General features: G+C 40.6%; 1 protein-coding gene across 2 annotated transcripts; it reads left to right on the top strand.

Annotated features, from left to right (window-relative positions):
- Positions 1-1,658: 1,658 nt before the first annotated feature.
- MRPS10 (mitochondrial ribosomal protein S10) lies at positions 1,659-10,967 on the top strand. 2 transcript variants are annotated; one of them, XM_030448087.1, is made up of 8 exons: positions 1,659-1,828; positions 4,045-4,103; positions 4,212-4,284; positions 5,244-5,383; positions 5,841-5,949; positions 7,023-7,112; positions 7,388-7,483; positions 10,593-10,967. In XM_030448087.1, the coding sequence occupies exons 1-7, from the start codon at positions 1,691-1,693 to the stop codon at positions 7,472-7,474; spliced, it is 696 nt and encodes a 231-aa protein (XP_030303947.1). In that variant the 5' UTR covers positions 1,659-1,690; the 3' UTR covers positions 7,475-7,483; positions 10,593-10,967. The 2 variants fall into 2 exon arrangements, with proteins under 2 accessions (XP_030303947.1, XP_030303946.1); XM_030448086.1 differs by lacking the exon at positions 10,593-10,967 and having other exon boundaries at positions 1,660-1,828; positions 7,388-7,580.
- Positions 10,968-15,180: the final 4,213 nt, after the last annotated feature.

A 15,180-nucleotide genomic window follows, 5' to 3' on the forward strand; every position in this document is an offset into this window, starting at 1 on the left:
CTCTGTCAAAGCCAAATACATGAAGCCAAATGACCTAGTTTCTACTTAAGGTCAAATGTTTGAATGTTCTGATGCTAAACAACAACATGGAAATCACTTCTCAGTTTCAGGTTAGTGAAGTTCCTGCATATGTCGTTTCAGTGTTTTTTGAGGTCTCTTCCAGAGTGGTTGGTTTCTTTTTTTTTTTAGTTGGTTTTGATCAGCAGGGTGGTATTCCACTCCGGCTGGTGCATAAGGGATGATGTTCTCAATTCCTGTACCTGTGAGTTTCAGGAGATCAGGCAGCAGCCTTCTTTTGCCAAGCCAGCACACTCGCCAGCAGTTCTGTCTCTGCTGGGCCATGCTACTTTTACAGGGGCTCAGCAGCCTGGGCATTCAGCTGTATGCTGCCAACAAGAGCCACTAAAAATAAATTTTATAGCTTGTGCAAGTCTTGGTGGTTCGCAAAGTAGAGGCTTTTTTGAGAAGTAACTTGTACTGGCTTTTAGGACCCTGTGTTAGAAAAAAAAAAACCCATCAGAGTCTGCTCTTTCTCTTCCAAAGCTGTATCATTCTGAAGTTTTAAGGACCTTTCTGAGATAGGCTGCTGGGCTGGAAAACAGCAACAAGTTTTCAGATTCCCCTGTTAGTGGTGGGGAAAAAATCTGAGCGTTTAAGCAAAATGATAACTGAAGTCAGGGAGAGTTCTGCTTGAAGAACAGAGTGAAATATAGTAGAAACTTGTGGGTTTGGTTATGAAGAGCAGCTCTGATATTCAAGAAAATACAGTGGAACTTTTTCAGCAGCAACTAGACAGGTATCTGAGCTAAACCTAGTATATATAAATACATATATGCATATATATGCATGGTTCTGTAAAATTAATTGGGTGCTGTTTTATTGTGCAGCCAAGAAGATAAAACAATGATAACCAAAGAAATTATTAACAAAGTAAAAAAGGAAATGCACATTTCTTAAGCAGTACATGATTTGGGCCTCAGACGTTGACTTCATTATTAAGTGTTGCGTTGGCTGATGTTAAACAGATGCTGTTCTGCCTATTTGTACATAGTTTTATTTCAGAAAAGTTGTTTTCTTGCTGATGGTTGATAATGGAAAACTGTTCAATAGTGAACTTAAGTCCTCTTCGGTAAAACCTGTATATACAGAAAACCTATTTTATGAGAAAAATCTTATTTTCAATATTTAACTGTTATTTTATTAGAAGATGGTTGTAAATATTTTAGGTTCTTTAGTGTAAAAAAAACCAGACTGTAATATTAGGTGGAAGAGGAAGCAACAAAATAAAAAAAAAAACCAAACATTTGTGATCTATGCTGGTTTCAGGTGCCTGCTCTTAGCATTTGCCTTGCACACAGCTTAATTCCAGGATGTGCGTATCAGGATGGCTTAGTGGCAGAAATTAGTATTACTAATTAGTTGTGGCATTACAACTACTGTTGGCTGGGTTTTGTTAACAGGCTATGTACTTTATTTTTATTATTATTTTAAGTCTCTTGAGGTATTTTCCAGAGGGGGAGAAAGCTGAAATCCGACGTCCCCGCGCAACGCTTGGAGGGTGGGGGGGAGGCGGGAACAGGGGTGGGGAGACGACTTGGGAGCTCGTATGGCGCCGAAGGGCGCCATACGAGCTCCCAAGTCGTCTCCCCACCCCTCGGAGAGGCCTTGGAAGTGGGGTGCTTGCTCCGCCATGGCTGCAGGGGCGCTCATGGGTGTCCTGGCCCCTTATGGAGGTTGCGGATGGAGCTGCGCTTCTCCTTCCGGGCCTCAGGGTGTCGGGGGCGGGGAGAAGATGGCGGCGGGGTGGCTGTGCCGGCGGCTCTGTCAGGTATGGTCTGTGGCGGCAGGGGGTGAGCCTCGTTCCCTTTCTGCCTTCTCTTTAAAAACAACAGCAACAAAACCGAGCTTTTACATTGTTTATTTCGGTTCGGGTTGGGGTTTTTTTTGTGGGTTTTGACTACTGAAGGAGAATTGCTTTCCCTCAAGTTGCCAACACCTGGTGTCGGAGGTTTCCTGCTCATTTTCTGAAGGTTTAAACTCTTTTTATGTGCTGTGTTCTGGGCTTGCTCGCCTTCCAGGCATCAGTCTTCTCCTGAGTACTTCAAGATCTCTCAGCCAAGCGAAATCAAGGCTGTTTTGCGTTAGGAGAGAAGGAATTTTGTTTCGGGAGCTGATGAAAATTTTGTGACACTGCAGCCGGAATGCCGTCCCCGCCTCCTGCCATGGCACTCAGCAAGAACGCTGAGTGTATTTAACTGAGAGGATGGAAGAAGCTGTTAACATTTACTGCCTGCTGAATGCGTGTCATTTTGTCAGCATTTGCAGAGCACTCTTAATTGTATTTTAGGAAAACTTTCGGCTGGATGTATGCCTGCACAAAGAGGGATGATGGCATGAGGTGGGAATAATGCACACAGTCATAAAACGTTGGGAAGGCTGGAGAGCGTAGTGTCTGGGATAGGACGCTACTGTTTCAGTCGTGTTTTGTTTTATTAATCTCTATTACATAAGTAATGAATTTTTGTATCCAAAACTACGTAGCACAAGATGCTATGAGAGTACATATCTCTGCATGCAAATAGAAATCCGTATTACAAGGTCAAGGATTTAGAAGTAAAAGAATATGTAGCAGAGACAGCATACACACATCGCTCCTCCCCCCCAAACAGGTGCAACCTTTAGTTACATTGCCAGTCAGCAGTCTTGTATTTATCACCTGGGGTTAGGTTGTGTGCAGGCACAGTTTAAGTCCTGCACTGAATACAGTATCTTATGCTGATGGGCCTGTCTGCTCCCTGAAGTTATGTCAGGTGATGGTGTTAGTGTGCTTTATATCTGCACTGAATGAAATAAAGGCAGTATTCTGACTACAGAGATAGAAAGTTAAGGTACAGAGATGAAGATAATCTCATTAGATGTGTTTCTTTAGTTTGGGGCATTAAGGGTCAAGTAGTTTCCAACACGAACTTTGAAGCTCTCTGAATGATCATCAACTACAGTGGCAAATATTCAGTGCTGACAAATGTGCTTATTGTGTTATGCACTTAAGTGGAGAAGATTAGGAACCTAGTAGCTTCATATAGTTAGCTGTGCATATCTATGAGCAACTAAGTATTTCCTGGAAAAATGTCAATTCTGGCTGTTTTTCTTATGCTTTGATTGTTCAGTCACCTACATAACTGATGTATGGGGTATCTGTCTTCTCTCTTAAAGCTATGACTCCAGCACTCCAGCACCATACCCTTAAATAAGAATAAGTAGCTAATTTTGCTTCAGCATTCTGCTGCAGCCTTGAGTTTTTCTTAAGCAAATGAGAGTTCTGGTTCCTTTTAATCCTCAAGTAGTCTCTAACTTTGCTAAATTGAGAAATAGTGGAAGGAAACTACAAGCCACTAATTATTCAGAAGGGAGTGATCATTCTAGTATGAGAGAAGTTACATCTTGATGTTGCATCTTGACTAACAGTTTTGTTCTCTTTTTAAGACAGAAAAATCATGTAATCCTTTGACTATAGTTAATTTACTTCTTAGAAGTCTTTCTTTTTAAAAATGTTCTCTTCAGAAAACCAGATGTTTACATCACAAACTTTTTGTTGAAAAATCAGGGAAGTTAAATTCAGAGGCTGGAATTCTGCATTTGCAGGATACTGTTTGGAATTGCTTTTACAACAGCAAGTCCTACTTTTATTAGTCTTGTAAAGTGATAAGCCTATATTGTACTCTGAAAGTACAACTAAAGAGAACATATCATCTACATACATGGTATCCCATGCCACATAAAATACATTTTTCTGCTAAAAAAAATGCTTTGTGATTGCTATTTGGGTACCTGGTTAATGGTTTAGGTTCTGTTGTATACTAAAATACATTTCCATGCTCCTGTTTTTCTGTTTTTTCAAATAAAGAAAACTTAGCAGTTTGGGAGATCAATGCCTAGGAATGTGTTATGCTTTGATATGAAAAAAGTAAAACTTAATACATCTGTATTAACTGACTACTCTGGGGTTGTGGGAAAAAAACCTCATAACCTGTTTCTTTTATACAGGGATCAGCTTTTCCTGTCAGTTATGCAAGCAGAATTTTGCAAAACCAATGTTTTTTTCAGTAAGTATAAAGGCCCCTTCTTCTTTGCACTTCCCCACTCTCCCTGAAAAAAAAAACCAAAACAACTTTAATAATGTATTTTATGCTACCCCTGCTACCAATTTCCAGGAACTCCAACTTGGTGGGAGTACGGCTGGCTGGATCCCAGGCTAATACAGAGGGGCCAAAGACTAATCCTTTGGTAAGTGTTTCAGAGAATTCAGTTCAGTACCTGCTGCAGCTTAGACAGCTGAAAGCCTTTGTCTCTGGCTTGGGAAGTGGGAGCCCAGGGCTGATGATGTTGGAAGTCCAAGAAGGTGTGTAGTGGGTATCTTGCTTTTATAATCTGAAGGCCCTGATTTTGCTAGGACATCAGAAACACGCTCAATATGCATAACAGGTGCAAGCACACCAAAATCTTTTGGGCAATATTAGATCCACAGTGCAGACCCAGCCTTCCTGTCGTGTCTGGTACATGCTGAATTTACTGTGCTGAACTGCCTGGGAGTAAACCTGTGGGCAGATCAGTGTTTTCTGGACACATCAAGGCTTTTCAGATGATCATTGAGCCCAGGCTGTCAGAAGTTGAAGCTCTAACTAAAAGTCATAAATTTGTAACTGAATGTCTTGAACTTTTACCTGGATAAATGGAAAGGATAACATGCCTAGGGGAGCCTGCTGTGTTTAAAGCAGCCTTCTGACTGACTGAGTAAAGAGAGAGTTTTGGATATAATATACAGTCTGTAATGCTAGTTACTGACCATACTCAAGCAAAGTCTGAGAATTTCAAGTATTCTCACACTGCAATTTAAAATGCAAATATTGCTGCATCAGAGTTGCTTTGACAATGAGTTTCATTCTTGCCTTTGCTAGTGTTGTCCTCCTTAGATTTATCTGGTATTCCCTTTCCTTTTCTGATGAATAAATTTACCTAAATGTTCAGAGGTTAGATATTTATTCACACTTTTGCCTTCCCTGGTAAGAGTGAGAACTGTCAGTCAAGGTAACACTGTCAGCCTCTTGTAGATAAACTAAAACAAGCAGTGCATGGGGATTTTTCCTCTTTTACAAATGTGTTGCACAGGCTAGAAAAATATGCAGTGCATGCATTAATTAAGGAGAACATGGAGTGGTAACTCTAGTCTTTTCTTTGCAATGCAGGTATCTATTTCAGACGAGCCAGAAACACTGTACAAGAGGGTGTCCCTGTTAGTTAAAGGCCATGATAAAGCTGTGTTGGACAGCTATGAATATTTTGCAGTGCTTGCAGCTAAAGAACTTGGCATTTCTGTTGAAAAAGTGTAAGTAACTGAGCGATGTGGTGTCAGGTGTTTCTTACATCATCTACTGTAATTCAGTTTCTGCACTGAGAAATATTTTCTTTCTTCCAAAAAAACTAGAGGTGTAATCTGATGTGGTTTTTTTCTCAGATAATAAGTTGAGAAAGCAGCAGCAGGTCTACACTCAGCACTGCCATAGCAGAAAGTGCATTTTAACTACATGAAGGATATTGGCAGTACTTTTAGTACAGTTGTCAGTGGTCTAGCTTCCTGAAGTAATGCTGGTTAATATCTGAGTACTAACTATGTCCATGTGGGTTAATAATAGACTGTGCCAGTGTTAGTACTTCCTTGTAGATCTTTCTAAGTATCAAATAAGAACTGGGATTTCAGAATAATCTTTCACCTAATTTGTATTACATCGTTTGTATAAAATGAAATGTTATAAAATGAAATTTTCTTTTTGTGCTTTATGCAGACATAATCCTCCAAAGACAGTAGAACGATTCACACTCTTAAAATCTGTACACATTTACAAGAAGCACAGAGTTCAGTATGAAATGAGAACACATTACCTGTGTTTGGAGGTAAGGAGTGGAAAAAAAAGAAGAATATTCTAGGTGTACAATTCAAAGCTGTTAATGGATGTTAGTTCAGGAGTGACAGCAAACTTCCTGTTTACTTGGGTTGGGGATAAGAGTGTAAGGAATAGCAGAAAACAGCTGACCTAAGAACATAAAATGTAACACAATTTATTTTGAATGTACAGCCTGCATAATTTTTTGATTAAAAGGCTGATTTTGACCATGATCTTAACAGCTGAAAGAAGGATTAAGGTAGATATGAGAATTATCTTTTTATGTTTCATGCTTTTGGTTTCTGAGAATCGGTGAGATAGGAGCTTTCTCAGGAAGGGAAGGACATGCAGCTAAATCATTGTCATTTCCAGCCACTAAGCATTTTCTTCTTTATGAGCTTGGCTGATAATTTTGAATATGCAGTTTTGCCCTATGTGACATCATGTGGCAAACTAAAACTGCATGGGGGAAAGACAAGAAAGGAAGCATATACAAACCAGTGGCTCTGTGGCTGATGAAACAGACTTCTGTGTGGTTTAGAATGCAGCTGTGGTTGACTTTCTCAGAAGAAAGGGTTACTGCCAGCGTTTTGTGGCTCCTGGGTGTCTCACTGTATATTTGCACAGTGCTAATCAAGATGAGACTGTTTTAAGTCCCCCAGCAGTAGTGCCATACAAATGGGTGCCCAGAGGCTATATGTACTATTTTTGCCATCCAGGAGAAGCTAGAAAATAACAATTCAGTGGAATTCTGGAGCTGCAGGTCTTACAACAAGCTTTGAGAGCATCCAAAAGCTGATAGTTCTTGCTTAACATGTAAATAACTTCCTCTGATACCTGCAGTGTTAAGATCCACCACTTCTGCCATAATCGATGCATGTGAGCACAGGCAGCATGCACCATGTAAAATAACTCCTTGCTTGAAATTTGTGTATAGCTCAGCTGCCACTGTTCAGTGTTATGGAAGTTGCCTTCTTGTACAATGTTTGGTCCTGTAGCAAGAAGTAGAGAAGCTAGGGCAAACTTTTTTATCACTCCGTTTTAATAATAATAGTTAATTTTAAAATGTTGCTTCTGTTTTAGTTAAAATACCTAACAAGCAGTACTGCTGCAGTGTACTTGGAATATGTTCAACGAAACTTACCTGAAGGGGTTGCTATGGAAGTAAAAAAGGTAAGTTTCCATCTCACACCATGCACTGTTAAGAGGCTAAGTCCTGATGCAAGTACAAGAAGGTGGTGAAGTCTTTAGAAAGTCAGCAGAGGAATTATGTGTGGTTTGGAAGCAACATTTTCCTAAGTATTCAATAGTATAGAGGCTGTACTCCTTGAAAACGCCAGTAGGTGGCATTTTTAATCTGATAGATAGCTCATACCAGACTAAATCAAGCAAAGGAGTTATTTGATAACTAGTTGGAATGATAAATGGCTGCTTTGCTTTCTTTCTAGACCAAGATTGAGAAAATACCTGAACACATTCGGGAGCCAATTTGGGATACCCTCCCTCAAGTAGAAGAAACTGAAGTCAAGTCATGAACTCACCAGGTACTTAGCTCCATTATTGCTGAAATCAGTTGCTACTGTCAGCCTAATTTACTGAGAGACTCCACTGTTAAATAAAAGGATTTTTTTTCAAATTAATTATATAAACTCTTGTATCTTCGAATTATTCTTGACCATAACTCTAGTACACATAAACTAAACAGATATAAAGTGAAGTTTGACTGTACTCTGTGGTCAAGAAGTATGGTCATCTATAATATGTTTGTAGAAAGGTAAAATTTATTTTTATATATATTTTATATATATAAATACAAATCATAAAAATTCTTAATCTCTTTTTGATGCTAAATGCCTTCTGAATTCTGAAATACTTGCCAAATCCACTTTATCTTTGTGTAGAGTTTCGTGTTATGGATGCTAGGTTGTTACACATTTTTTGCTGTGGCTTCTTTGAAGTAACTGAATTCCAGATGTACAGCTTATATACAAACTTGTAGTAAGTCAAACCCCCAGTCTTAGAGGACACTGAGGCATGTTGAGACTTCTCTAGGCTCCTGCAGTTCCTGTAGCCTCATTCCCAGTCTTAGTAATGGCTCACGACCAGAAGAACATAATGATCACAATACAACTTTGAAATTTCCCCCATATTTACATCTTTAACTTAAATGAAGTGCTTGTAGAACCATGTTGCAGAGCAACATGAACAAATGTGAATGGGACAAACAGCATGCATGAAGTGGTTTTGTTCACTATGGGAAAAGCCACAGCCTTTTCCAAACTGGGTGTTTGTATATTTGTTGGTTCTTGTGCAAAGCCTGTCAAGTCTCAGAGGGGAAAACAGTACATATAAAAAAAGTGATCAACTACTTTTCAGATTAGTTCACCAAGAATCAAAGGAGATAATACTAGGTAAATTTGCAAATGATTTTACATTGCATTAAGCACTTCTGGCCCAAACCAGGACAGGAAGTTAATCCAAGAAGCTTTTATGAGAAGGGACACCTCCTAGTTCTCCTGTTGAGGTGTTTGCTTTCCTCAGTTCCAAGTTATTCTTCCTTTCTCTCTTTCCTAGTATTCAGACACTAGCATTTTCTGAAGTCATGTCAGGCACTGTATAGCATGAAGGAAAAAACTGAGCTGATCTGGCTAAATAAAGCTGATGCATGAGAGGAACAGCCTCTTTCAAGTCTGTGTTATATTTTCTTCAAGGATGTTCTGTGCATCACAGTAAAGCATTCCTACATTCTGGGAGTACAGTTTGAATCTGAAAGACTCAAACCACTGCCAGTGTCACTGTATGTGTACACTGGCAGTTCCCCCTTAAGGAGAGAAGGAGAGGTTTTAAAATGTGGAACTGAACTAAATCCTTAGGATCACTTCATTATCACTGTTTTTTTTATAAAGGAAAGGTTGATGAAAAGACTTGGCAGCATGCAGTAGCAAAGCTTGACTTTCAATATCTGGTATATAATAGATCAGATATTTCAATATCTGCAATCACCCTGTAATCAGGACACAGATTGTTAATTCTACTCCTCTTGCCCCTGGCTGATATTTTGTTAGTCCTATCTGGCAAACAAGTTTAACACAAGTCAGTTGTTCAGAAGAGATTTTTAAATGTTCAATTAAGCTACTGCTCTTTCTAGATGGAGTTTTGCTATCATAGAATCATAGAATATACTGAGTTGGAAGGGATCCATCAGAACCATCAAGCGCAGCTCCTGTCCCTGTGTAGGTCACCCACAGGATCACACCGTGTGCCTGAGAGCACCATCCAAATACTTCCTGAAGTCAGGCAGGCTTGGTGCTGTGACTACTTCCCTGGGGAGCTTGTTCTGCTGTATGTAACTTACGCAACAATAAACCTTCAACCCAGTTACCTTTCCTTTTCCTCCCCCCAGTTCAGGTTTACCTGCAATCTGTAGCACTCAAGGACAGGCACTGCTCTAGTCTGAAACCCAGTCAGAGTTCTTCTACCCCTTTGCACGAAGCTGTACTCAGTTCTAGCTTGCTGGTATACTCTGACCAGGCACTTTACAACATCTGTAATAGAGAAGAACTCAGAAACACAGACCAATGAGCAAATATTTGATTAAAATTTCCCTTATTGAAAGGCTAAGGCAGACAACCCAAACTATTTGCATTAACAGAAAGAAAATGGTGCTTTTCTAAGTACAGTTCCTCGCTGTTAGAAGACTGCTTTATTTTATGCCTGTCCTCAGGCTTGTAAGGATAGATGTCTAGCATTCTCTGCCAGCAAGAGAAATTACTACCCCAAGGGTCATAGAAAGTAGATGCCAAGTAAACTGTTACAGAAACCCACAGAGTGGCAACAAATATTGTGAAAAGTACCATGAAAAGCATCAGCTGCCAGAGATGACAGTGAACCTCTTCATTCCATCTGTGGTTAGACTGTCACAGTCTAAATAGGAACTGTGCTAAAGACTGGCATTCAGGTCCATTCAGTCCTTAAAATCCTTGGTGACTGCCAGTAAGCTGGAGGTGGATTTACTTCCACAAATACTTCGTGACTAACAGCTGCCAGCCTACTTTAGGTGTCAAAAAACACACAAACCAGTGGATTATATAAATTATTTATGACAGTTTATAGAATTTTCAATTTGTAGAATAATCTAAAAGTAAATCCAAAGCATTCACTTAGGTGGGGTTTTTTTCAGCCATTTAACTATTTAAAAATTGTCAGGAAGGCTCTTTTCAAAGGCAGTTGTGGCAGAATCCTATTACTTATGGATTAAAGATATTTTAAACAGTCTAGATTACTCTGTATTTACAAGGCACCCAGGGTTCAATTGTTGTATCATTGCATCTTTGAGTACCAAAAAAGTAGTGAAGAGTTATTTGTGTCATTTGGTAGGGTGCTTAAAGCTGCAGTCTGAATTTATTCACAACACTTTTATCAAAGTGCTCTAGACCATGTATTTTCTTTTCTCAGACATGCCAGGTGTCGTGCCTGGAATAGTACTTCAGTTTTGGTTTCTATAGTTAGTCATAATCATTCCACCACCACAACTTCATTGTCATGTTAGCTTTAATGTGACTGTACAGCAAGCTTCTTTCTTTAGAAGTCTCTCCTGACAGTCTCTGAATTTTACATCCCAGGAAATTAATTACTATCTATCTGTTATTCCAGGGAGCACTGAAAATGCAAGTTCAAGGAAAAAACACCCTGGAAAGTGTGACATGAAAAAGATTTGCTCTTTGTGTTCTATAAAGCTGCAGTTTCTTCAAGTCTGATATTATCTCAGATCAAACTGCACTGAAACAGGCTGAGTCTAGTGTTTGTCCCTTCAAATTAAAATTTTGGGAATATGTAAGAGAATAGCATTATGGAACTTGGGGTTTGCTTCCCTCAGAAAACAAAGTTACTGTCTCAAAAGCTACTGTCTCAGTGTTCAATCTGTTCAATCTTTTGTTCTTTTAACAAAAATACCTTTCTTTGAAGTGTTATTTATTGAATTACAAGAAACATGATAAAAAGTAGACATTTTCCTCTTTCTTCTTAAGAGAAATGCCACTTGATGGTATCAAAACCATGCAACCAGTGTATTATATCTGCTGGTGCAAGGTCTTTAGTACATCAGCACATTATTATCACTCATCTGGCATTGCCCTATAGATATTAACTCTTCTTTGCTTCAGTATTAGAATATGTTTCCTATTCAAAATAATTGCTTCTTTTATGTTATGTACTGAACACATTCATAGGGCTTTTTCACTGTCATTAGACTACAAAAGTTCAAGCTTTTGCTCAGAGAAAGTTAAAATATATACAGCGTGGAGACACCAGTGACACCATAACCAAGTAACTCCAACTGGACTCCAAACATGTACAGAAACTTCAACCTAGAGCTGATTAGAGCTGCTTTAGCCTGTGGTGATCATACTGTTAAGGCATGAAGAGCATAAAAGCCATCTAAAATCAAATGCAGTTTTCAGATGAAGACAATTGTCCTGTATCATACCAGGAGAGAACATAAAAAAATAAAATGGAAGATTAGTTCAATAACTACTAGGAAGAAAAATTAGTTCTGGTATTTCAAACAGGATCAATTTTAAACTGACCAATTCTTCCCTAGTGCTGGCACCCACCCAAAAGCAGAGAAAGTAGTAATACAGGTTTCTTTCCTGTTTTCTCTAGCTTCTCATTCAAATCTATACTTTTAATTTACTCTCAAAGTTCATAAGCTGTCCCAGTGCAGAGTATGAGGGGTTGGAAAACCTGGCCTTATATGCTCTCTTAAAACCACATTCAACACACTCAGCTTGGATGTACCTCAGAACTAGTTCGAAACACCTGGAAGAATGAATCAGTTTTTCTGGGTGTCCACAGAAGGTGCTGTATCTTCATCTGTTTTTTTCACATCAATTTTCCTATTTCTAGCATATGAGCTGGAATGCACACATCTAACAAGCTGTCAGTTAAGCTATCTACTATATTATACGTGCTTCTGCAGAAATGTTTGTGGGTTTGGCTTAGGGTTTTTTCAGTGTGTAAGCTTGGTAGTTCTTAAAAAATACTATGTTGTAATTTTTTTTTCATTAACAATATATGATGGGAAGCACAGCATATGGAATTACAGTGTCAGTAAACATGTCAGCCATTTTATTGTCAAAAGAATTCATAGAATCACAGAAAGTTAGGGGTTGGAAGGGACCTTGAAAGATCATCTTGTCCAAACTCCCTACTATAGCAGGTCACATATCCACAGGAACATATCCAGGTGGGCTTTGAATGTCTCCAGGGAAAGAAACTACACAGCCTCCCTGGGCAGCCTGTGCCAGGGCTCTGTTACCCTCACAGTGAAAAAATTCTTCCTTATGCAACCACCTGTGTTCCAGTTTATAACCATTGCCCCTTGTCCTATTATTAGTGCCCCCTGAGAAAAGCTTGACTCCATCCTCCTGGCACTCACCCCTTACATATTTATAAACATTGATGAGGTCACCCCTCATTCTCCTCCAAGCTGAAGAGCCCCAGCTCCCTCAGCCTTTCCTCATAAGGGAGATGTTCCACTCCCTTCATCATCTTGGTTGCTCTGCTCTGGACTCTCTCAAGCAGTTCCCTGTCCTCTGGAACTGAGGGGCCAGAACTGGACACAATATTCCAGATGTGGCTTCACCAGGGCAGAATAGAGGGGGAAGAGAACCTCTCTCAACCTACTAGCCACCCCCCTTCTAATGCACCCCAGGATGCCATTGGCCTTCTTGGCCACAAGGGCACATTGTTGGCTCATGGGCATCCTTCCATCCACCAGCACCCCCAGGTCCCTTTCCCCTGTGCTGCTCTCCAGCAGCTCAGTCCCCAGCCTGCACTGGTACCTGGTGTTGTTCCTTCCCAGATGTAAGACTTTACCCTTGCCCTTGTTGTAGTACTTTAAATTTCTCCCTGCCCAACTCTCCAGTCTGTCTGGGTCCCTCTGAATGGCAGCACAGCCTTCTGGGGTGTCAGCCACTCCTCCCAGTTTTCTGTCATCAGCAGACTTGACGATAGTGCACTCTACTCCCTCATGCAGGTCATCAATAATTATATTGAATAGTACTGGTCCTGGTGCTGACCCCTGAGGGACTCCACTAGAAACAGGCTTCCAACTGGACTCCATCCCATTGACTACAACTCCCTGGCTTCTGTCCTTCAACCAGCTCCTGATCACCTCACTGCCCAACCATCCAGGCCACTTTAGCTCCAAGGATGCTGTGGGAGATGGTGTCAAATGCTTCCCTGAAATCAGTATTGATTACTGAATGAATACTTACTGAATTGCATCTTGATTTTCAACACTATCATTTGAAATACAGCTCACACTGGCAAAACAAGCAAACTGTGGCAGAGCAGTTTTAAAACTTGGTTTTCATTGGCAAAATAAGAGCATTAGCCTAAGTATGGGTATTTGAGAACAGACATTTAATACAAAAACACTCAGCAGTTCTGTTCTTAGGTAAAGTACTTATGCTTAAGAAAAAACAAGCAACTGGCATACATAAGTAAAAAATATTTGCCTGAATAAGTTTTTGTTGATCATTACTATTAGAGCAGGAGGAATAAATAGGTTTTAAATATCTGTCACTTTAAATGTGGCTAAGTCCTTTCAATAGGTCAGCATGCCACCTCCAGCTTCAGAGGGTGATTGTGTTACCTTTTAGAAGATAACAACATCATTCTTTCACCAAAAAAGTCCCACATGCCACATCCTGAAAGTGATGTAAGTTCCACTGCTTCAGTAACATGGCAAAATGGCTGCAAGTTTACCTCTCCATTTGTGCATTTGGATGAGAGAAGAGTGGGATCAGTGTATTTATTCCAGTTTAAAACATATACTGAAATGAAAAGAACAGTGTCTCACAAAGGAAAAGGCAAAGTACAAGGAGAAAGCAGGGATAAAGAAAAGTTTGTGTGCTGCACTGATAAATGAGACAGAAGAATGAAGGCAGTGAGGTAGCAACGAGGAATCCATTGTGTTTAGATTATCAGAGTTCTCTAAAATAAAGGAAGCAGCTTTGTAAACCATGTGTCTCTGGAACGTGTCACAGAAATGAATGTGCTGAAGATGCTCAGGTAGGAGCAGCAGACTTCTGCTGACAGGGTTTAATTGTGGCTGATGGCAGAATTAGGTCATCAGAACAGGTTACAAATACTTGAAGCTTTTTGCCTAGGCTTGCTTTCCAATATTATTGCCATAATCAAAGACACACAAAGACACACTGGAAAGCTGTAAAAAGAACATTGCTGGTGATATGTTGTCATGCTAGTAATAGCATGATTACATGATTTCACTTCAGAAATGCAAGTTCAGCTAGCAGCTAGGTTTAAAATTTGTAAGCAGATAGGGACATTGACTAGATTATTAGATAGTAGATATGTTTCATTTAGAACAGAGTACTAAAAGCTGTGGAGAGAGTCTCCAGGGGATCTCTTCCCCACGGTTTATTCAGGCTGCTAAGGCACCGGTCAATGCCCCGGGTGGCAGCAGACAATGTCCCCACGTCACCGGTGAAGGCCCCTCCTCCTGCTGCCTTCCTCCTCCTCGTCCCTTCCTCCTCCTCCTGCTGCCTTCCTCCTCCTCCTCGTGCCTTCCTCCTCCTCCTGTTGCCTTCGTCCTCCTACTGCCTTCCTCCTCCTCTTGCCTTCCTCCTGCTGCAAGAAGGACTTGAAGAGCACTCTGCGTGCACCCACCCACCAGACCACCCACTGGACCCCCAAAGCAAGGAAAGGGCTGTGGCCCAGAAGGGGTCTGAGCCCAGTGTGCAGCTCTCACTGCTGACCAGAGGGGCTCAGGTCATGGCAACAGGCTTGGACCTACTGACCAGAGATGGCTCTGCTGATGATGTCCCAGGATGGTTGATGTTCTTCCCATGCTGCTCCCCTCCCAGGGGAAACACTGCTGTAACAAGGGCTTTTCCACCAGCCTGAGCATTTCCTGAGCCTGCCAGGTATGCTGCTCAGCCTCTGTGTTGGGGTGCCTGCAGTTGTCTAGAAGTGTTTCTTCTGTTCAGCCTTCCCCGAGCAGGCTCCTTTTCACACAAGGTGTGGGGAGGAGAGGGAAAAAGGAGTCCCAGAAATATAATTGCTTTTCAGTGTGAAACTGAATTCGGGATGAAGGACAGTGGCAAACAGTAGATACTAAGCTGCAAGCCTAAATCCTGCAAGCAGCTAAAAAACTATTCCCATAGAAGTGTGAATAAATAATCACAGAAGCAAGTGCTGGGATTCAGAGCATCAC

The sequence above is a fragment of the Calypte anna genome, chromosome 3, assembly GCF_003957555.1.
Source record: "Calypte anna isolate BGI_N300 chromosome 3, bCalAnn1_v1.p, whole genome shotgun sequence".
In the NCBI taxonomy this organism is placed as follows: Eukaryota; Metazoa; Chordata; class Aves; order Apodiformes; family Trochilidae; genus Calypte; species Calypte anna.